The 23,958-nt window shown below is 41.6% G+C and overlaps 2 protein-coding genes across 4 annotated transcripts in view; one reads left to right on the top strand and one right to left on the bottom strand.

Annotated features, from left to right (window-relative positions):
- The first annotated feature begins 788 nt into the window (after positions 1–788).
- Positions 789–12,779, top strand: NTPCR (nucleoside-triphosphatase, cancer-related). Of its 2 annotated transcripts, XM_030946437.1 has the most exons (5): positions 789–864; positions 3,289–3,451; positions 4,528–4,630; positions 7,313–7,522; positions 11,871–12,779. In XM_030946437.1, exons 1-5 carry the CDS (start codon positions 831–833, stop codon positions 11,937–11,939), a joined length of 579 nt encoding a protein of 192 aa, XP_030802297.1. In that variant the 5' UTR covers positions 789–830; the 3' UTR covers positions 11,940–12,779. The 2 variants fall into 2 exon arrangements, with proteins under 2 accessions (XP_030802297.1, XP_030802298.1); XM_030946438.1 differs by lacking the exon at positions 7,313–7,522.
- Positions 12,780–15,055: 2,276 nt separating this feature from the next.
- Positions 15,056–23,958, bottom strand: part of PCNX2 (pecanex 2) — a 155,846-nt gene continuing 146,943 nt past the window's right edge. For both annotated transcript variants that reach the window (XM_030946434.1, XM_030946433.1), the window contains exons 33-34: positions 22,162–22,610; positions 15,056–19,684 (exon numbers count right to left, since the gene is read on the bottom strand). In XM_030946434.1, the coding sequence (XP_030802294.1) occupies positions 19,511–19,684; positions 22,162–22,610 (623 nt within the window). In that variant the 3' untranslated portion in view covers positions 15,056–19,510. The remainder of the gene's footprint in view (positions 19,685–22,161; positions 22,611–23,958) is intronic.

Here is a 23,958-nt window from a genome sequence, read left to right on the forward strand (position 1 = left end):
CCCTACCATAAGAAGAACATACAAGTAGTGGAGCAAATTCAGAAGAGGCCACAAAGTTGGCAAAACGACTGGAGCACCTTCCCTACCAAGGCAGGCTGAAAAAGTTGTGTCTGTTCAGCTCGGAGAAAGTTGTGTGGAGACCTACAGCAACCTTCCAGATCTGAAGGGGCAAACAGTGATGCCAAAGATGTACTCATTGGCAGGAAAGTAGTGATAGGACAAGGAGTAATGGGTAAAAAATGAAAGAGGGAAAATTTAGGTTAGATATTAAAAAGATTTTTTTCACTGTGAGGGTGCTGAGGCACTGGAACAGGTTGCCCAGGGCGGCTGTGGATGCCCCAACCCTGGCACTGTTCAAGGCCGGGCTGGATGAGGCCTTGAGCAACCTGGTCTAGTGGGAGGTGTCCCTGCCTATGGCAGGGAGAATTGGGACTGATCTTTAAGGTCTATTCCCACACCTTAACATTCTATTATTGTAGTAAAATACTCAGATATGTGACAGGTTAAGCTAACCGAATAAAGAAGACGCTGACCCGCAAATAGGGAACTAATTGCCTTTATCCTCCTCTTCCCTAACCTTAAGACGCGACCATGCCGTGCCAAACACCAGAGCACCAGCCCCTGCCTAACCCCGCCTCTGAGGCGGCCTCAGGCCGGGCAGGGCCTGTAGTGCCCGACGCCTTGAGAGGCACCGCCCGCCGGCGGCCGACCGAGCGGGGCGGAGCGGGGGCCGAGCGGGGCGGAGCGGGGCGGAGCGGGGCCGAGCGGAACGGGGCCGGGCCGGGCCGGGCCGGGTCGGGCTGGGCTGGGGGCGGAGTGGGGACCGAGTTATGGCCAAGCACGTGTTTCTCACGGGACCCCCAGGTAATGGGGGCGGGAGGAGCCTGGGGAGCCGGGTAGGGGCGGTGGCGCGGCCGAGGGGATGGCCTGGGATACGGCCTGGCCTGGCTCGGCTCGGCTCGGCCCGGCCCGGCCCGGCCCGGCCCGGCCCTCCGCGGCACCGGCGGGGCTGTGAGGCGCTTAGAGCCGGGGGAAGGCAGCTGCTGCCGGGCCCCGGGCTCCGAGGATGCCCCGGAAGCGCCTCCAGCTGCAGCCGGGCCCGGCACCGCCCGAGGTTCCGCGGCTGCGGGCCCAGAGCTCCAGCCCCCTCCTCCGCCTGGTCGAAGTCAGAGCTGTTGCACTAATTAGTTTGTTCCTAATAAACTAATTTACCTCTCCATCCGGTCCTCCAAGGCATGCACTTTTCCAGGCGCTGGTGCTTTGTCCCTGGCTTCTGCCCTGGAGTTAAGTGTTGGGGGGAAAAACACCACCTCCTGGACAAGTAATCCTGCTTCAGTATAAACTGCAGCGATTAATAATTTCGGAGAGCTCATCTTTCCGGCAACTTAATTGTAGTGATTTAGCACTTCCAGCCTCAGTGAAGTGCAGGTGTAGGTAATAACTGGTCGCGGATGGGCAGGCTTTGGTTGAAGCAGTGAAGTAGTGTGCCATGGTAAGGGAATCTGATTATTGTGGAGGCTGAGTGGGACATTGTATGAGGGTCAAACTCTACGATTGATAAAGAAATTAACCAGTTATTATTATTGCAGAGTTTTCCTTTGTGCTGTGGGAGTAAAGCATTCTCCTTTTTGTGAACATCTTGCAGATGCCTGTCTTGACTGGAATTAATTTAAAATGCTGCTGTTGGGCTGAGATAGGAATACATTCCACCCATTTCACATTGGCTTTCCAACCATCTGAATAAGGGTAGCCTTTCAGGAGATGCAGAGGTTAGGGCTGCTTAGGTCTTGTCTTTTCATTTACCTGAAATTGGATGTAGTGTTTTGATTAGCCAAATGCCTAACTTCAAGCTTCCTTAAACTTAGTTTGAATCACTAGCTTGTTTGGCAGTTTACTGAATGAATGTAAAAAAATTAGAGATAGCAAATCCACTTAGCAAAATTAGTATAAATTCACTTACAAGAGACAAGGCCTTGAAAAGATGTTAGGATGCCACATTTGTAATTTTTTTTTGTTGTTCAACTGCCAGGAAGCCCTCTTCTTCAAATTTGAAAAGTTTGCTTAGGCATTTGACTACATGCCTTTGAAGCCACAGAATATTTTGTCATTGGTGTTGACTGTTAGGAAAGCAGTTCCTAAATTAGAAATTTGGTGTGTGCATGTTTAAATTATTTCTGTTGTCATTTTTAGACATCTCATGTTTGGTCTGTGTTCCTTATCTCCAGGAATTTGAAGGTTTATTCTGCAGGATTATTTTCTATCATCTGAACTATTTAAAGCTGTGTTCAAAAATAAAGTGATAGCCCTAAATTTTGTGAGAGGCAATAAAGATGAGTTTAAAAGGAGATCACTGGGGGATGTACTTGTACTATGGCAGAGGAGAAAAACTAAAAGGATGTCTGGAACATGGCCAGTGTTCACATTGTAAAAGGTGCATCAGACTGTGCAAGGAGATACCAGGTGGCAAGAGTTTAAGGACCTGTCTTAGAGTAAGAAAATGAAATTATAGGGTCAGAAGATAATGTCAAAAGGGACTTGAGGAAGTTTAAAGGAGTGTCAGCTATCAGGCCTGACCAGGTTGCTTTAGGTTTTATCCAGTCATGTCTTGAAAACATTAAAGTATGTATTTGTGAAGACTGCACAGTCTTTCTGGGCAACCTCATTCATGGCTTCATTGGCCTCACTATAAACAAACTTTTCTCTGTATCTAGTCAAAATGTCTCTTGATTCTGTTACCAGAAGGAAAAATTTTCTGTTGTTGGGATTTTGTAAGGATTTGGTATCTCAGGGACATTGAGTGCTTCTGATTTCTAGGACATCAGTGGAAGAAGTGTGTCCTTTGTGCCAGTTAGGCATCTGGTAATGGCAGTCAGCTTTGACCTTTTGATCTAAAAAGGGGGTGAACTTAGCTCTGATCTTAAAAGTGGTGAATATCAGTGGTAGAAAGGGAGACTCATCGGTCAGTCTTCCAGCAAGCTTGGATATCAGTTTTGTGCCACCTGCCTTGTGGTAAGTTTTGTGGCCTGCTCATGCATCATCTAAGCTAACAAATTCGTTGGTAGCCTGGGATATTTGTACCAATCTGTTGTGAAACTTTACAGCGTCAGTACAGCGTGAATGTTAAAAGATACTTCTGTTCTTTCCTACCATGTAGAAAAAGTAATTTGCAACCTTCAAAAGTAATCAATGTTCCTGCTGAACTGAATCATTACTGTGGCATTTAAAAAATGGGCTTTTAGTGCAGAAGAAGATTAATGCTGTGTGCTTTTTCCCATTCTTTATTTTTAGGGGTTGGAAAGACTACTTTGATCCAGAAAGTCACTCAAGCTCTAAAATCCTCAGGCGTTCCCATTGATGGATTTTACACACAGGAAGTTAGAGAAGGTGGCAGGAGAACAGGATTTGATGTTGTCACTCTGTCTGGAAACCGAGGACCTTTATCTAGAGTCAGGTATTGAAGTTTTAATAACTGTAAGCAGCTTATTGTTTTATGTGTCTGCTCCAGTCCTTTGGACTGGAGCATGTTAAATGCTCCTCCAGAAGGTATTTCCAGCACACATGGCTTTCAGGGTCAAGTTCTTTGCTTGGTTTTTGTGTCTTGGCTGATACCTTTATTGTATATATAGGCAGTGTCTGTTGCACAGTGAAATATTGAAAATGTGCTGGGCAGGGGTGTTCTCCCTTACTGGCTATTTTACACCAGATAGAGGAAACAGTGCTGAGGCCACATCCCTTTGGGATGCAGTTAAGTAGCTTATTGTGGGCAGGGAGAAAGATTCTTGTGTTTCCACGAGCTGATTTATGGAGACAGAAGTGGAAAATGAAAAGGGAAATTGCATATAGCATTGTTTTAAAAAACATTTGACCGGTCCACAAAAGTCATCTGAATTTTAAGAAAAAAAGGATTTCAGAGCTCCAGAGAGGGGCCTCTGAAGTGCAGAATGCCTCACACTCTCTCCTGATTCACTAGGCTTAGATTTTCATACTTAGTGCAAAACTTGGCCTATGTCCAGTGTGACCTTAGCATCTCATTCACACAGAGTTGATGTGAAAATAATTTGCACTCTGCTAATAACGGAAGTGCACCTAGCACAGTGTGGTACAGCGCATGCAAAGTGAGCATTTTTCCAAGATTAAGGGTTGTGCAGCCCATACTGAGATGCTGCAGCTGCTATGATGCTGTCTGTAGTGTCACATAACAAAATTCAAAGACCTGAACTGCAGACATGAGTTTTGATTTCAGTGTAAATGTACCTGCTGACTTTTAAATGCCATTGTCCTTCTATACACTGTTGAAATTTGAGCTTGCATAGTTGTGAAGGATGCATAATGGTATATTTGTTTTCTGATAGCAAGCTATCTGCAGTATGACTTACTGCATGGTTTAGAATTTCTTTCCCTTACTCCTTAGGAAGAATTAAGGGGATTTGATTTATTTGGATAACTTCCTATAAATTCACTTGAAATGAGTTTTGTGAATTCTCACTAAACTCAGTACTTTGAAGGAATTGTGTATCTCTTTTTCAGTCCCAGTTCTGACTCTTCTGCTTCAAGACGTGAATACCGGGTTGGACAATATGTTGTAGACCTTGTTTCATTTGAGCAGTTGGTTCTACCTATGCTGAGAAATGTGAGTATTTTATACAAGCTGCTGATTAATGTATGCTTTATGATAGTCAGTGTTATTGAAAGGCCCTTTTACACAGCTAGTTTTTGATACTAATTAATGGCCTGTTACTTGGGTAGATCTAGTTCTGATGTAAGTCAGTCAGGAAGCTGGAGGGGCAAATCTGGCTTGTTCTCTTGTCATTTTTGTGGTGTTGGAGAGATTGCAGTCCTGTGAGCAGGACCTCCTTGACCTGAAGAGGCAGCAGATAGGAAATTTCTTCCTATGTCACTGTTTCGTACTGGAAAGCAAACAAAATGCACAAGTGGCTTACCACAGAGAACTGGATGGAATCGGTGGGTCTAAGAAAAAGGCTTTTGCTGCTGCTCTTCTTTACAGACTTTTTCCCCTCTCTTCCTCTGATTTCCATCTTCCAAGAGTAGAAGCATTTGTTTCTTGAATCCAGTGAGTATTTTTGATTACCATTGTATAAATACCTGCAGACTGATAATGCCAGCCTGATTATTTGGGATGTAGCCTGCTGCACAAGGAGTGCTCTGGCTGTGACAAGACTTCCCACACAATCTTTTTGCTATCCTTTTGCTAATATTATGTCACTGCTTTTTTTCTTCTCCTACCTCTCTCTCACTCCAACCTTTCCCCTCTCCAAAATTAAACAAGAACAGATTTGACTTCGGCAATAGCATACCACAGACAGTGTGCAGTAGCTGCTGAACTGTACTACTAAAAAAATCCTGTTGTGATTTTTCTGTACTGCCAAAGCTCAAGGGAACAAGGAAGAAGGGATTTTTTGGTGAACTTAAAACAAAAAGCCCAAAGAGGTGCAAGGAGCAAAAATGAGATTGAGGATCTGATTCTTGTTTTTGTCAAATAACATTGAAGTCTGAAAGTGGGAAAGCAAGGATGTTGGGGTAAGGGAGAAGGGAGGTAATAAAAAATGGGACAACTTTTATATGTTAAATTTCACTGTAACCATATTTATGATGCTAGTAAATAGGAAGATAGTTTATTTAAAAATACTTCATTAAGCCAGTGCTGTACTGTTACCACTGAAATCCAGGAGAGATCTTCCTAGAAAAGTGTTAGCAGTGTTGAATTTTTTCCATTACTTATAAAGCTTTCTGCAAGTACAAGAAAGTGAAGAGAAGAACTGGGGCCAGCAGAGTCACACAGTGCATGTGCCCATGCTCATAGAAAGTGCTGCTTATCAGTTTTGTGGGAATGTGGTCACGCATAAAGATAACCCAAAATGGAAGAGGAGACTGAGGAAGATGAGAGAACTGAAACAAGGAGAGACAAATGAAGAATGAGGGTAGCAGCGTCATAGGTATGTTCTGGTTTGATGAGAGAGTAGCACAGAATGGACGCATGCCCATTGAGGCTTGAGGACAAATTCAGCTCTTAAGGCTTTCTTCACTCCAGTGAGAAAAGGCTAGATCCTACAATGGAAGATCTCTCTGGTTCTGTAAATTTTATCAGGCAGGACAGATAGTTTTTTCAGGTTTTTTTTCAAAGCAAAATACTCTCTTCCTCAATATGTGACCTAGTGACTTGTATTGGCTTTTTGGCTCACTGATCTATGAAAGGATTTTTAGATAAAACAACTACTCAGTAGGGACTTAGCTTGAAAGGATTTTAGAATGCATGTTATACAGTTCTTTCACTTTCCCAGAAGCAAATACTTTGCCTTCACAAGGGGATATGTTTCGATCTTTTTTTTTTTTTTTAGTTTCTGTACTGTATGGCTTGTATTGGTACGTATTCATGGATCTCTAATGGTTTTGAATTGAGTTTATTTTCTCCTCACTTCTACAAGTAATGGAGTAGAGTTCTCAGTCACTTTTACCAAAATAGGGTAGGCAGTGCAGTTGAAGAGTTCCTCTGCTTTGTGAGCTGCCTTCTCCTCAATAGCAATCACCCTTGTTTTCTCCTGGACTTCCCTGCTGCTCCAACTGCCTCCAGCATGGCAGTGCTTGGCACAGCCTTCACTTAATGGAAAAAACAAAGAAGCCTCTAATGTGGTTAACTGTGTCTCTCCTGCTATCCAGTGGCTAGGACTACAGAATAAGGTATATCTCAATGTATGTCTGCTCTAATGTGAGAGAGGCTTGCAAATGACTTGGTTATTATCCAGACAGCTTTGCAGACAGCCAGTAGCTCTGAGTGAAGTGCTCCATCATCCCAACTACGGGAGGAGAAACTTCCAAATCTGGATTTAATGGAAGTCTTCTTTTTAGATACCTGTTCTGTGTGACTACTGATCACATAATTAGATGTAATCACTACATGCATAGTTTAGTGTGAAGAGTAAAGTTTTTAACAATTGCTGACCCTCAGAATGATTGAGAGCTGCTGTAGGCAAAGTGCAGTTCTTAATTGTCAAGCAGCTCATATGGGACCATTATGAGTTTCTGCTTTAAAGGAAATCTGATGTTAAGGATATTTCCTATTGTAGTTGGTATTTATACTGTATAGTTGCTTCCATCCTTCTGAAAATCTGTCCTAAAAAAGAAATTACAGATTTATAAGTCTATAATTTTCCAGCAGTATCTTTGACTTCCTGCTCTCTCCTGTGTTACAGTTGAATTTGTTTCTTTTGGAGGCATTTCTTTTGTCAGCATAGAGATTGTCTGTTGCTTGTTCTAAGTTTTGCTGTTTACAGTGTCTTGGTGCACTTTTCTACAGGTAAACCATGGTGGTGACTCAGAGAAAAGAATTTGTGTCATAGATGAGATTGGTAAAATGGAACTCTTCAGCCAGGCTTTTATTCAAGCTGTTCGTCAAATGCTGGCTGGCTCGGGGACTGTGGTGCTTGGAACTATTCCAATACCTAAGGGAAAGCCACTGGATCTTGTTGAAGAAATAAGAAGTAGGAAAGATGTTAAAGTGTTCAATGTGAGTAATATTTAATATCCTTAAAGAGCCTTCTGTTCTAGGTTACTGGTTTATATTTGGCTCTGCTTAAAAACTGTTACTGCCAATTGATAGCTGTGGGTAGCTTGCATGAAATAAGTTTTTTCATTTCCATTTTATTCTTAATGGGCAGGTGTTCACCTTATTAAAAAAAAAATCCCATTTGGCACTAACTGTAGCCGTCTCACACAGCTGGCTTTGCTTGTGTGGGGCTGCAGAAGTAATGCTATAGTTGTTTTAAAAGGTTTCTTTGCTGTAGTATTATTACTGTATAGGTATTCATTATTCCTAAGAGTTAAATCTAGTTCTAAAGTACAATCAGATTTTTAAGCTTATTTTGTTTTTTTCCAGACTGGCTTGCAGAAATATTACCAGTAGTCATATTCAAGGAAAAAAGAAAAGTTAAAAAGCAGCAGTGGAGTTTGCAGGAATGATTTATAGAAGACAGTTGTAAATGGAGTGTATTTTCTCTGGAGTCAGTGAACCAATTTTGGAATTCATTATGTTACTTTTACAGGCATAATTTTCAGAATATTATGGCCTCAGAGTACATTTCTGATCAGGGCAGTTCTCAAAAAACTTACCGCTGCAAAACTTACCCTGTTCCTAGGAGTGCGTGTGTGAGGTTTCCTTAACATCAGTATGTGTCCTCGATGCTTCACAAAAACAAAGGCACCTCTCACTCCTTTGATTTATGTTGTTTCCTGTTCAAAGCTGGCTTAAAAACCTGCAGTGCTCAAAGCTCCTCAGCTTTACTTTAATTGAGGGTCCCATCGTCATCTTCAGTTTCTGGTTTTATATTAAATGCTGATTTAATTAAATGCTAAAGCAACAGTAGGAGGAAGGATGAGAGATTATTCCTTTCCTTGCATAAGCATTCAACTCTCTTCATTCCTTTCAGAGATAAACCCCTAGGTTTTTCCACTACTGAGCTGATACGTGTTTGTAGTCAGGCTGTTGAACAGATATGCACATAAATGTGAATTTTGTATGAGTAGCTTTACAGGGGGAGGATTGGGGAAGAGGGGATGGAGAAGCCTTGCTCAAAGTACCAGTCATTCAGTGCTTGGGTTGCAGTCATGGCAGGACATGGTGCATGCATTTGGTCCTCTTGTGAGAGGAAACGGGGCTGGAAAACAGCATTTGGCTTTTCAAGGAAGTTTTTGAGGCTGCTACTGTCTTGTTTTATCAGGTGATATTCAGAGGGCAGGGGCTACTCAGCCCTTGGTTTTCAGCTTTATCAGTCTGCCGATAAATCTTCCTCTCAAGTACTGACTCCAGCCAGCAAAAGTCTTTCTGTAAATTTCAATGGAGCAGTGTTTTCTCTAGCTAAAAGATCTTCACTAAAACAATGACCCATCCTGTCCACACTGCTGAGATTAGGACGTGCATGTTTCTTTAATGAAATAGACATCTCTGGTGTATCCATTAACCAAAAGCATAGATGTGAAATGTGTGACAGACTGCAGTCATTCCCAGGTGTCGCAGACCTGCTGAGCTGAAGTCTCGTGCAGGAGAGCATCTGTCTCTCCTGCTCCAGTGACACACTGCATGCTCTTTCCCAGCTGGTTCAAATGTGTGCAGGAGCAGGAGCAGAACCTGCCCGTGGAGAGTCAGAGGTGTCAGTAGCTGAAGTGGATACTGGGTCACCAGCTCTTTTCTTCACAGGCTGTGGCATGGGGAAACCTGGAGTGCCGAAGTAGCTCACAGTCAGTAATTTCTTACTAACTTGGATGGTGCCTGCAAGTGTACAGAAATAGGTGGCTATCTTCCAAAAACATTCTGCCTGCTTTGTCACTTAATATGGAGTTAGGCTGCATTCAAATAGCTCATCTCAGTTTTTTCATCCTGCTCCTAGTGTCACCAGGACAGTTCTGAGGAGAGAACAGCTGTTTGGTGTTTTACAGTCCCTTCTGTCTTGAAAGCATATTTTGTTGGTGTAAGTGGGCCCAGATGCCCTAAAAGCAATTCAGCATTTGGTCCTAAATGTTTAATTTATTATGTTTAGGGCACTTAACGATAGGAGCCCTGATATTTAACACATTTGTTTCTGTTGTTACCCAGTTTCATTTTGCTGAGAACTAAACTTTCCAGTGAAACTACAGAGGCTCTTTTTGCACTGCCTGTGTCTGTGTAGTTTTGCAGACATGGTGGCATGAATAGGATCAGGTTATCCTTAGCAGCTGGCAGATACTAATTTTCTCCCATTTTCCCATCTATTAATTTTGCTTGCTTGAAACCCATTAGTGAAGTATGGTTGCATATGCCTATTAAGAAACAAAATAGTTAAATGGATAGGGAGAAGAAAAGGTTCCATTTTAACAGATTGTACATGAGTGGTTTCCTTGACGGTATTTTTAACAGTTAGAGGAAGAAGGCTTTTGTCCTCTATAGTTGCCTGCTTGGAGTCTAGGTGGCAATTTCCTCCAGATTACATAAATGCTTAATATAAGCAGCATCTACAGTTATTTTCAACTCCTTTCTAAAAACATACCCATCTGTTTGTACATTCAGTACAGATACTGGGAGGTTTGTTCTCTCTGGGAAAGCTGCCTGCACAGAATGTCTCCACATCTTAAGAGGAGACTTATATCTATCAAACAGCCTTTGTAAAACAGTTGTGAAAATTTCCTAGCACTTGGCGTTTTCTCTCTGCTGCTCTCACTGGACTTCTGGCATATAGGTATGGAAAAAGGATAGATAAAATGTAGTATTGTTTCTGTTGGCTGTGAAGGAGTGGGAAGAGCTATTAAATTGTACAGAAGGTCCTTTGAAAGTCAGGATATCAGTACACTTGCTGTGAGATTTAGTTTGGCTCATCAGTGTTGTGTATTGTTTACCTCGGGGTCCCAATAGCCTTACTGAAGAGCATTCTTTGTTGTCTTGCTCTCTTTGTTTTTGTGGGGTTTTCTGTTTATCTTATAAAGCTTGGACTGATTCTCAGTAAAAACAGTGACATTTTCAGACAGATCTTCCTTTTCGTTACTCTTCTCCCCTGCCCTTTTTTTTTTCAGTGTCGCTCTTTCATTAGTCCCATGTTGATCTGCTGTCTTGAATTCAGTGGCGGGTGAGACCACTGTCTGTAGGTCTTACAGTGTTGGTTTACAGCACTTGGATACGATGTGGGTGACTGTAAATAGTGGTAGCTTCTCAGGCCAAATTCCTCAGATAGAACTGTCACCTATTTAACAACAACAGTAATAATAATGGTAATACTTTGTCCTGGTCATTATTGACTGTAGTACTGGAAGAGATACAAGCTCTTGTGCTCACATCCTAAATGCACATACAGGGAGTGCAGTGGAACCTTGCTGGTAGAGTTTTATGCTGTGCATGGTGTTGTGTCTCTTTCCTCATCAAACAGCTTTCCTACAACTTTGTATGAGTGGCCTTACTTATTTTTTCTGCTCATGTGTCTTTGTCTGATTTCTTCCTGCCCTCTCTGCAGGGATCTGAACAATGGGGAAAAATTCTTAGACTTTTTAAAATGAAGCTTTTGCTGATGCTTTACAGTTGCTTGTTACTCCTTTACAATCCCAGTCACCTCCCCAGGTTTTGTTTGAGTGAGTAATGCATGGCACTGTGGGTCACAGGGCTCTGGATCAGGACCCAGTCTGTCAGGAAGGGATAATTTACACACACAGCCCCCAGCTCTGTGTCCCTGGGAGCTGAGCTGACTAGCAAGCACCAGCACTTGCTTGGCAGTTTACAGTCATTTGTATTCACATATGCTGGACTTAAAGCCCAGTATTCCCATGGAGTGGTCAGCCAAAGGCATATCTCACTGTGTTACAGAGCACCCCAGCTTGCTCAAATAGTTTTATTTCTTTTCCAAGGTGTTTCTTTCCTGTAGCAACAAGGTTTCTCAGAGTACAGAGTTATGCTGCTAAGACTGTTTTAATTTTTTTTCTTTGCAGATGTTTTTGACTAGGTCTGTCATCTTAATAAATACAACCCTTTCAAGTAATGAAGGCATAAGAACTCCACTTTATATTAGGAAGGTTAAATTTGGTAGTTCAAAAGGATTTCTAGTAATGACAGAAGTACATGCTGGTTCTTTGAGTGATTCTTGTTAGTTACTCAAGTCCTGAATAATACTGCAAAATACCACGGGCAATTAAATCAAAAGATCACTAAATATTCAATTGCGGCTTTTGTGGGTTTAGCATACTGTGTTCCCAGTAGCAGAAGAAAGCAGGTGTTTGACACTCAACATTCCTGCACTGAAAAAGAAATGCATTGGAATTTCTGCTTTGATTTGTTTTTGAAGTAAACATTTGTATAGAAGCTATTCATGAAATGACATCAGTTTTAATTTCTCTTTCTCTAGGTTAGTAAGGAAAACAGAAACAGCATTTTGCAAGACATCTTGGCAGCTGTGGAATCCTGCAGAAAATGAAGACCTTTTCTGTCCTGTAAACACTAAAGCTTTCATTTCAACAAAACATTACAACATTTTGTGGATGGTTTAGAGTCTGTCCTTCCTGCTTTTGTCCCCTCAAGGCTTTACTGGAGCCTTCAGGGTAAGCAGAGTAAAGCTGGTAATACTCTAAAATGGGATGGCAGGATTGTAATTTATTCAGTTCACTGAATTGAAAAAAAATTGAACAGATGTGTAGCTAACATCCAGTTCTAATCTGGGAGTTTGGAAGTTTAGTGGTCAACTCTGATCCGAGTTAACACATGTGAAAACAACTAACTGTAAAAATCTGTTTGAGATCTTAGTCTTTCTGAGTGTGTTCAGATCAATTCAATATCTGCCTACAGATAATTCAGTATCTGCAACATAGCCCTGGTGCAACAGAACAGAGCCCTGTGCAAAATGTAGATGAGTCCTGCCTGGTTTATGTAGGAGTGTAGCTGTTGGTGACCCAGCTTAGGTGTATTCAGGTGTGCTTTAGCATGGGTGCTGACAAATCAGCAGGTAGAGGGAATAAGCAGATGTGTCTCTCCTCCTACCCCTAGGCACCCCTCTCTGCAGTTGCAGTATAAGGAGGGTTATCCAGAGTTTCAAGGAAACTTCCTGTAGTCATGAGTGACATTTACAGAATTCCATTTTGGTAGGAAAAATAGCCAAATCTACTCTCTCTTACATGGCCCAGATACTAATTGATAAGAGGTCTGCATTTTGAATTAATTTTCAATTTCCTGGTGGCAATCCTGTTCCCACGCCCCCTTACAAATAATATATATAAAAATCGTCGAGTCCATGAAGTTAATGAAATCTTGTGTTTTTCATGCTGAGTTTGTTAAGTCATTATTCATTTAATACTGCATTTGTCTATATTAATTTTACAATCTGTTATGTTTATTGATACTTATGTTTGTTTGGGTTTTTTTTGCCTCATTCAATTCTGTACATGCTTCATAGTGAAATAAGAAGTGTTTGAGAATATTAGACAATGTGTTTCCCTATGAGGAGTGCAAATGTAATCAGCAAAACTGCTGCCAGTTAATCAGTTTTGCATGTTTGAAAACAGAATTCCCTCCCAGGTGCATACTGTTCATTGTAAAATTTATGGTCATCTCTAGCTGAAGAAAGTTGTTAAAAATTCAGTTGTTTCTTAACTCTTTTTTCTGTTCAGTTCAATGACTGTTAATTTGAGCAAACTAATTTAAAGGCACCTTCAAGTATAATTTTATTGATTTATTTCTGTAAAACTGACACCCAGAGTTGTATAGGGCTGGATGGGGACAGGTATTTTTACAGACACCCTGCAGACACCTAGGAGCATAGAGGGAATGTCCTTTTTCTTTCCTGTATGCAAAACAAGGGTCTGGTACAAGCATTGCACCTCCACAGGTGGTGGGAAGTGCATACCATGTTAAATGATGCCATGGGCTCATTCCCTCACTGCCTTGTTAGGACTACCTGTCTGCCCAAATCCATTTAGATGGTAGTACTGTCTTCATCATGTTTGGGGGAAAAGAAAACTCCTCTTAGGGTCTCCACTTGGCAATATACAGCTTGTGGCTGCTATTTGCAAAATAAGGTTGTGCTCTAAAGACACACTAATCCCTTAATTACTTCAGGCATTCTACTCAGACAAAACACCTTCTTAGATGTGGAGGACTTGGGACCAAAGTAAACTTTGTCAGGGCTGTGTGCCATAGGTTTTTGAGCAGGAACCTCTCTGCACCTAAGTGTTAGATGCCCTCCTGTTTCAATGTTAAGTCTTTTAAGCTGGAAAATATGCTGCAAAAGAATAGTTCTTTCAATGATTAAAGAGTTATCCAAAATCTAGCACAGTTTTAGTGGGACTGCTGTTGAGTCTTAAATGAGGAGTGACCTTTAAAACTAAATAAAAAATTGAGAGATTTGACATTTCTCTGGTAGAGGCTGAAGAGAGGAGTTCTGTTAGGAGTCAGTCTTCTGAATTCTGGTTCAGCCAGTATTGCTGAGAGATCACTTAAAGTGGTGTTTATTCCCCATAAAAGTAGATATATTGCCCTGCATGTAGTGCCATGATGCCTACTGTAGTCCCATCATTTAGTACAGTGGGAAGAAAAAAAACCCAAACAATTACAACATGAAGTTTGGGGAACTTTTGATCACTGCCTATAGTACTTTTAATCCATTGTCTCATGGTTTTGTACTGAGGCTAGATAGTCACTAGAAAATGCAGGTGGATTTTTCCTTCTCTGGAACTCTGAGTAAAATATCAGCCCTTTTAAACTAATGCATATTTTTGCTACTGACATCAGTGTATCTTGTTTTCTGCTACCTATCTCAAGATTGGTGGGTGTCATTAATTTGTTGTCCTTTTTTAAGCCCATTTTTCCTCTGAGCTAGAGTGCTTTTCAAGAGAAATAAAGAGAGATTCTGTGATCTGTGTTCAGCAGGAGCATGTAGATGACTTAATAGTCATGTCTGGCCTTTAAATCTCTGATGGTCCTGAAGATACAATTTGCCTGTTTCAAATAAACATAGAGGGAGTGAAAAAGTTGTATTTCCAACTGCATGTAAGTTTTTATGACAACCTCTGCGTACTTTAGAGGTAAAATTTTATTGTCTGGTCTTGGCACTAGTAAAATACTTTGAAGGACTTGAGAGCACTGTAACAGCAAGTGGAGCATTCAGAATTCCCCTGATGGGCTGATGTTATTAATAGCACACATTTGGTGAAAAGCACCTCTGATGTACCAGCTAGATTCCAGATGACAACATTAGTGCACCTGCAGGTTTTAATTGGTGCAAAAAAGGGGTGAATGTGAGGTACCAATTACTGTCTCAAAGCCTGAGAATCAAGGACATTTTTGGCACAAGTCTTGTAATTCCAGCATAAAATTGCACACAGCATGGAATAAACAGGGCCTGCATTATTTATCATGCATTGGGCAATTTTTGACTTGTAAAACTGAGTGAGAGAGGTGAATATTTGATACTGGACCTACTGCAAAGTTAATTATAAGTAATATGTCTGTGTTGCAGATTTAAGGATGTACAAGCACTAGTGAAATATGGTAATTAAGTAGCAGCTCCTAATCCCCAGGGAGTAATCTAAATATGGCAATAATTGGGTATTTTAAAAAAATGCATTGAAAAGAAGATGATTATCACATGCTGGAGAATCTCGCTGGTATTTCTAATCTTCTATAATGAGCTGCACAAAATTCAGGTAATCTTTAACTTAAATTTTCCAGTAAGAGAAGAGCCATCAGTTGGTGGGCTGGAGGCAAATGCAGATGACATTTCTTGCCTTATTCTAATAAGCAGTTTTTATAAAAATATGTGAACGACATCACAGAGTGTCCTAAGAACTTAATAGTGCCAGAGTGTCATTCATAGATATTATCTAGTCATCATGTCAAGGGAAAAAGATTCACACTGGTAAGTCCTTTTCACTGAGATTTGTTTTCAGTGAAGTGAGTACGAAGATTTGGGAACGGGGTGAGACTTTGCAACAAGAACTTCAGTTCCTCACAGAGAAGTTGCATGACACTGCAAAATGGAGGGAACAGCCAGCACCTCTGGTTTTTATTTTTGGATGAACAGCAGTGTACTTTGCAGACTATGTCCATCACAGGTTCCTACTTGCTTGCCGTGGTGGGAAAAAGCTGGGCTGAAGGTCAGGCTGGGGCTTGCCAGTGTTCCTGGTGGATGTGAGCAGTTCAGCACCCTGTGCTTGGCTTTAGTAAAAAGTTACTGGAAGTCTTTTTGCCAGATCTTCAGGCCATCTTTCACCATTACGAGTGTAGCAACTGGCTCTTCCTATATGATGTAAACAAGAGTCTGTTTGGGAAAGGAAATTTTAGGAAAACAAAATATGAGGAAGGTGAGTATCCCGTGCTTAGTGTGAAGGCTGAAGTACTGTGCTTATGTTTGTTTTACCATATACTCATTATCCTCCCTCCTGTAACCTGTTGTATTGTTTGTGTTCCTCTCTGGTTGCTGAGGCAGAGTGAATAAAATCACTCTTAGTGTTCCTTTCAGCAGTGATGTTATCTGAGGTTAAGCTGGGGGGAGGCAGAAAAGGCCTCCATCTCTTCATCCCTTCTGACTTGTCTATGAAAGAACTGCATGTACAAATAGTCTTGTGGATTGAGCACTAGATTTCCTTGAAGGATGCATTCAGCTTGCTTACAAGATGGGAACATCACTATTTTCATGTTGTAGAAACAAAAACATTCTGGACTGGCTGAGTGAGGTGAGTGGCCTCTGCAACCCTGGAAAAACCAAGCATAGTACCTGATGCAAAAAACCCTGATGGAACTCTGGTAAAAAGTCCTTACATGGTGGTAGCAGCATCCTTCCTGCATCACAGCTGTAGCAAGAGATGAGATATGTAGGCAAACTGTTAAGCCTGAGCAACTTTAGGGCCAAGTTTTAACAGTATTCAGCATTGTGAAACCCATCAGCAGGGTCACAGATGACATAAAAGCAATGAAAATTGCATTTGCTTTTCATTTAAAGGCTGAAACCTGCTCCAAAAATGGTGTATTCCATCTTGCAAGTCTGAGGCACCTTGTGTGTGAGGTTAAGTATCAAGCTGTTTCTCAGGAGCAAAGGTGTCACTCAAAGCATTCATGTGCATGTAGACACTGGTGCTGAGGACTTTGGTGCCTTTTGGTGTTATGCAGGGCTGTTTGGAGCAGCTTATTGTTCAAATTAGGCTTTGTGTAAAGGTTAGGTTCCTATTTATTAGCTTGGTGTGCATCAGAGCCCCTAAATGCACTTTCTGTCCCAAGCAGAGTTCACTGGGTGCATCTCTACCTCATGCAAAAATGGGGGAGTTTAGGATGTGTTTAATCAATACAACCTCATGCCTAGTTGCAGATTTCATTTTTAGCCATTATGTCAGTTTATTCTGTGGGACTGTCTCATATTTAAAACTGATGCATATAGCAGTAGTCTTATTACTATAACAGCAGACTATCTCCAAAAATATGGAGAAACATAATATGGGAGAGTTTGTGCTCATTTTTATTCTTTTTTCCTAAGTTATGCTTGCTTGTTAGTGGTCAGTCTTAGGTTTTTTCAACCCACTATGCTACAATAGCAACTTTAAGGCAAAATAAAAACTATATAAGACATGGCTACAAAAAAGGAACTGATTTTTGAATCTTACCTTGACATTTTGCCATGCTTGCTCACTGTGACTCCACGAAGGCATTAGAACCTGCCCTTTCTGACAGCCACCCTGTGCAGCAGGAGTCTGGACTTCATGGCCTAACTGCTGTGCCCAAGGAGTTATGCTCCAAGGGATAGTGGGAAGTCAGGAACTGTGAGGCAGCTGCATTATTTTAGGATGCAGTACCAGAGGCTGTGGAGATGGTGGAGTCTTGCAGAAGATGTGATGCTGGGGGAAGGTGCTGTCACTGGGCCTCAATCCATGCTAAGCAAATACAGTGGTTGCTGCTGAAAGAATTTGTGCAGTCATTCTCCAATCTGGTTTAGTACACTTGAGTTGGATACACAGAATAATTTAGGTTGATTGGGACCACTAGAATTACTTATTTTTGATGGAAATTGATTCAAACTTAAAGATGTGAAAATTGGAGGCTTAAGTGATGCTAGGTGAATATGGAAAAGTTCTTGGTGCTTTCCAGAGCCACCTGTTTGCCCTGCTTCCATGCAGGAAGACAAAGCTGTGATGTTTTATCCTGTGGACTGCCATGCAAAAGCCCCCAGAGCAGAACTGGGGCTGGTGGCTGTTAGTAGGACCCTACCTCTATAACCTCCATCCATCATTTGTAATGAAGCACCTCATGAACAGTGTGGTGGGACAAGAGCCATCATCAGCCAGAATTGGTTAGAAGGGAGCAGCTGAATTCAATTTCCTCTTCCACATCTCACCTGGATGCTAGTGGAGACATTAGTAGGGCCTGAACTGCACTGACGACCATGTGTCTAGAGGGCTGTATATGAATACTCTGCTTTTTTCTTTGTGAACATGAGCAGAATTTTTTCTAGATTGTGCTAAGCTTTATTAATCAACTCATCAAGATCTGAAGTGAAGTAAAAAAGAATGGGTTTCTTAATTTTGTAAGGCAGAAAGCAAGCGAGAACAATTGCAAACAGAAGACCCAGAAACAGCTGCCACACAAAACATACTTGGATCATTTTATTTTCACTCAGTCTTACTTAGTTCTACTGCTCAGATCTGAAGTGTGGCACAGTAGGAAGCTCAGAATGCAACTGAGTATTGCCTAACAGTAATGAGACTTAGCTACAGCATCTCTTGTTAAATCTTGTTAATTGGGACAAGACAGCCTGGCTGCACATCATTGTGTTGAGATTTAGAAACACTCTATGGTAGTTATAGTAAAGAGGAACAGCAAGACACTGATAGCTGCAATTTTTTTTAATTGAAAAAAAACCACGCGCATGTTTGTTTAGACTGTAGTAGAGGAAGGATTTGTTGTAGCCTTTTAGGTTTCAAAGTAGTCATGCATTCTTGGAAATTGGTGTTTCTCAAACCTTGTGAAGGCATGGCCTCCCTTTTTGTATCATCTGTCTTTATTGGCAGCAGCTCAGTTTTCTCTGGGGGAGGGAAATCAGAAGGCTTTGTAATTACTGGCTACAAGTGTTTATGGACAGTGAGCTGTGTCCAGCAATTAAAGGTATTTAGCTGTTCCCTTCCTAGCACAAACACTTCCAGACAGTAATTACAGCCTGCTTTGCACTTTTCTGTCCTTGAGGAGGATTCCCCATGGCCCTTTTGGGACTCCTAAGGGTACTGTTGCTTAGAATTTGAGAAACACTGCTGTAAACCAAACAGGAGCACGAGATAATACCTAATTTATGCAAAGCTGCTTTGCAAATAAGGTGCACCATATGCTCTGAAGACTTTCCATGCACTGGATACTTTCTCTTCTTACACTTTTTTTAATTGGTGTAGCGTGGCTCGTTCACACAGTATTTCAGTATGGCTGCATGCAGTATATCAGTCTGAGATGCTGTGTTGCTATTCAGCATTAGCACCTGCATAACACGTCAAAGAAAAATGAGATTTGCTGTTGGAAAAAAAAATCCGATTTAGCTCTAATGTTACAGGACACTGTACTGTCCTTTTATGTGTTCATTGCTTCTGTTCTTAGTTGCCTCTTGCTATATGTTATATACCAAATTTCAGTTAGTTTGCATGCAATCAGCTGTTTAGTTATGGCAAGAAAGAGATGTCTTTTGTGTGCTTTTCACTGAGTTGTATTATTTCCTACTGTATTCGTTTGTGATTCTAACCATTCCAGGGGAAGGAACGTTAAACAGGTTGTATTCATTGTTCTAGGATTTACAAGAACCTGAGATGAAGTGGCACTGTGTGTTTTTTAGGATATTTTCCAACCCTACCCATGCCAAGGCCATTAGCTGAAGACCATCTGCCCTGTAATATTCTTGTGTGGAAGTTAGAAAAATAAACATTTGAAGGTTGCTTATTACATTGGAAAGAACCTAAACCCATGTGCAGCTTCCTGACCTAACTGTATTTAATGCTAAGAAGCACGTGGCCCTTGTGCCACGAATGCTCCTCACTGCTCCTCCGACAGGCTCTGCTGGGAAGCAGTGTCTTCCAGGGCCATATCTTCTTGGCTGGCCCTCCTGCACTCCACATTCCGACTCAGGAACAGCGCATGGGCTGGACCCGCCTCCCGCTGGGCTCTTGGCTCTGTAGTATCTGTTGCTTCACAGGTCTCAGTGACTTGCTGGAAAGTAAGAAAGAAAAAGTCAACTAGTTTAGGAAATTTCTAAGTAACACTTCAGCTATTTTTTGAAGTGACGGGTGAAAAAAGTTTAAAAATTGACGTAGGGATGTCATTCTATGAAACTCCATGGGATTCTTAACATGCATTATTCACAAGGGAGTTCTGAAGAGGTACTTGTCACACTTTGTGTAACGCATAAATTTGGAAGGAAAAGCAGACCAGGAGCTGGAGGTTTAGTACCACAGATGTACATGTAGAGAGAACTGTAAAAGAATTTGGATTGAAAAGGACTTCTGGAGGTCATCCAGTCCAAACTGCTGCTTCAACAGGGCTGACTTCTAAGTTGTTAAATCGGGTTGCTCTGGAGCTTGCTTTATACACCAAATTTTAAATCCAACTTACAAAGGAATCTTTTCATCAAAACTGGAATGCAATTATCAGTCTGCAAACGTTAAGCACAGTGCCGCCCCACTGTAAGGAGTCCATTAGGATAAAAGCATTCCAGAACTTTGCTGTGTGAACATTGAAATGAAACGCTTCCTCTTTACTGCTTTCAATCAAACGGGCACCTGGACTCCGAGCACTTTGGCCAGGATTCACCTCATCTAAATGTCACCATGTGGTCTTGCTGTGTCATTTAGGCTACCAATGGTTGGCAGAGAGATACAAGTCCCCCAGGGGAGAATTTCCGCCTAATAGCTCCAAGGATGAAGGGGATCGAGGCTTCTTCTCTGAAAACAGAAGCCTCAACAACAACCTACTGAGATCATGCCCAAATTTTAGATAGTTTAAAGTTTGACAAGGTGAATCCTACCATTAGTACTCAGTATCACAGACTGGCTGAGTTCTTCCAAATTAGGCCATAAACTCCTGAGAGTTGGAATTGTGCCTTCTCATTGAATATATTCAGCTGTATGTGTAGAAATAGTAACAAAGCAGGATTGGACCCAGGTGAGTAACATTCAGCTGACTCCTGTTGAAGTTCATGGTGAAACTCTAGGGAACTGTACCACACATGGTATTTTTGGGTTGACAGCAAAATACACATAGGCCAAGGAGGTTTTCACACTTGAGGTTTGGAGAACTCTTTGGAAACTAGGGAAGTTATACACAGTTCAGGAGCACAGTAACAGAAAAGTGCTTGGGACTTATACCTGCAGTCTTCCCCTGTCACGAGTTTGGTTTCCATTTTGATAGGCCAAATGCAGAAATCTGCCTAATTATGTTGTCTAATTGCAGTCACCCTTTATTTCTACTCCATCTTCTCGTGTTTCTGCTTTCTGGTGCTGAGGTCAATTTTCAAAATTCAGGGCAGCAATGGATAGCAACCAAAGTTAAATAAATACACTTAAATAAACAATAAAACAGTAACTCTACAACATGAATTGAATTTTTTATGGACGATAGGAATAAACTGTGAATATTTTGGGAAGAAGGCTGTAAGTTTTTTGTGTGTAGTGTTTTGCTCTTAGAAAATTCTTAATCACAGGGCATACCGGTTTCCTTTGGTAAATATTTCATACAGGATTCCTTTGACTAACAAGGTTTCAGGTCTTAGATTGAATTTCTGGTCAGAGAGAGGGATGGAACAAGTGCACTATTCAGGGGAAACCATTCCTTTTCTGACAGATAAAATAATTTTAAGTCCTGCTGATGCCTTAAGTTTTAGCTTTCCTATTTCTGAGATTCTGTGCTGCCTAGGTGTGTAGCTCTGAGCTTCATATTAAGTGCTAGTAAGTTCTCTTCACAGATAGACAAAACAATCCTCTTCCAGCTTGAGACCAAGGACAACTGTTACAAGCTTCAAGCCCAAAAAGTGGGGAACTGAAGAGAGCAGATAGGGAGGATGGGGCTTCATAACCCAAAGCTGTAATTGGACAATTAACCCCAATACGCAAATGGATCAAAAACTTATAAAAGTGTGAAGCCTTGTGACCAGTCATCCATTTTGAATCCATTTTGGATTCATCTTCAGTGTAGCCCTGGCCAGGCTCTTGTATTGGCCAAAGTGTATCCTTTAAGGCCTTTTAATAAATACCTACTTTATTCTTTTAACTCTTATCTAGTCTCTGTTCTAGGTCAGCCTCTCAAGGCATCACTGTATAACACTTAAAGCAGGCAAGGAAGGAGCTATTTAGACTGCTGCGACAGTACTCATCACCTGGGCTGCAGAAACTGCAGACATAAGTCCCTGTTTTGAGTGAAAGGAAAAGCAACTCTGCCCCAGTTTGCAATTTCAGGTGTATGCACAACAGTCCCCCCCCCATCAGTTACTCACAAACAATCTCACAGACACACTAATAATAAAGAGTCTCATTGTGATGCAGCAAAATCCCCCCAAAATACCAAAATCCCAACACTGATTTGGAAAAACCTGTTCTCTGACCACTGAGAAAGAAGAAAGAGGACAGTTAAGAACCAGACAGGGAGCAGAGCGGGACTCCCACTCAGCAGTGCTGTTTCAGCCTCAGCCTTACCCGAGCTGCCTGGCTTGCTGCTCTGGCAGACGGCCCCATGGCAATGTTCATGCTGCTGGAGGACTGTGTGTCGCTCGTGTTGCCTCCGTCTGCAGCCGAGAGCCCAGAAATCACCAAAGCACTTGAAAAACTTCTCTTGCCAAACAGCAGGCTGAGAGTTGAGCTGGTGGAGGAGGCCAGGCTGGACCTGAGCATTGCTGCAGCCCGGTCCTGCACAGTCAGCTGGCCAGCAACAGGAACAGCAGGGGACTGAGAAAACACAGATGTTGCAGAGTTGTGGAATGATAGCTGACTACTAGAAAGCCTTTGGGCAATTTCGTGGGCAGATGTAGACGTTTGGATGAAAGGCTGCCGGCTTTCTACAATTGGTCCAGAGTGACTTGAAGCAGGGGGCCTTTGGTTTAAAGCGGTGTGTGCCTGGACAGACTGACTCCTGGGTTTTCTCCTGCCTTCAAAAGAAAGATTAATATATTTAAGTAAGTGGCATTCTGATGAACTCCATGCTATTGACAGTGTCCCATGTGTACATATTACTGTTGGCATATTACCACTGGTTTTTATTAGCGTAAGGACTCCAAGAACAGCAAAAGTAACAAACGCCTAAACCTATGAATCTTTCTGTGTTTTCCACTACAGGTGTTCTAAGTTTTGGTCAAAATAGTTCTAGAGGTTGTGCACTGAGTCAGAAGACAGGGAAATGAGAAGAGACCCCAAGCAAAGCACTCTAATCACAGGCTCACAGCTGTTCTGCTACGTGCAGTTTAATCAGCTCAGTGAATGACTGAGCATAGCGTTGCTCTAACTCTGCTCCCCTTTGACAACCACACTAATGGAATGTTGAATATCCACCTTATATTGGCTTGGTATAATTAAATGCAACAATAAAACAAAAAATCTCTATGTTAAAACAGTGGCACATTTAAAAGAATTATTCCTGCATATGAGGAGAGAGAATTTGAAAATTCAGCCAAGTGGAAGAATACAGCATTCAAGCCACAAGACAGTTTTTAAGACTAACAGTAAACTCTGAGTTCCAAGAGAGACGTTTGCAATATACCACAGACGTGTAAAAATGTGAGTGCTTTTAGGTAGGATACACTATTAGAGGTCTGAATGAGACCCACGTAAGACTCTTGTCCCTTTCTGGGAAGCATCTCAATGCAGCCACCACTAGATACAGGACGTAGATTAGATAAGCTATTCTTATGCCTAGACAAATCCATCCTGTACAAATACATCCCCATATTTAACATTTATACCAACACCTTCTGTCATTCAAGCAAACAATTTCTGTATTTCTTATGCTTGTGTATTTGAATAGCCATAGAATGAAAAATCAATCATAAAATCTGGTGGCCAGTGAACCCACCAGAGGCCAGCTTGTGCATGGGTTGGTGTGTGCCACAGGCCCCAGCAGAGTTCACTGTTTCTGTAGACAGGCCCTAACCCGGGCACACACAGCAAATACCCAGTCACAAAAGTGCCTGCTTGGTTTTTTTTGCTCTCCAGGAAACTCCAAACATTAACACAAGCTGGCATTTTGGTTTCCTAGCTGTAGCTGTAGGGTGGGGAGTGGATGCCAGGAAATCTGTTGAGAGCCATCAACACAGAAACAAGTTTTTCTGGCAGGCATTTCCAGGCTGTTGGTAATTTTTTTTTCTTTTTGCTTTGGTTTTCCCCAATACCTGAATTCTTCCAAATACTGAAATTTTGTTGGCATAAAGGAATATAAATCTCACACTATCTTCTAAAACCATGACTGCTGAATTCATGCAGGTTCCAGCAATTCAGAATTTC

This window comes from Camarhynchus parvulus, chromosome 3 (genome assembly GCF_901933205.1).
Source record: "Camarhynchus parvulus chromosome 3, STF_HiC, whole genome shotgun sequence".
Lineage (NCBI taxonomy): Eukaryota > Metazoa > Chordata > Aves > Passeriformes > Thraupidae > Camarhynchus > Camarhynchus parvulus.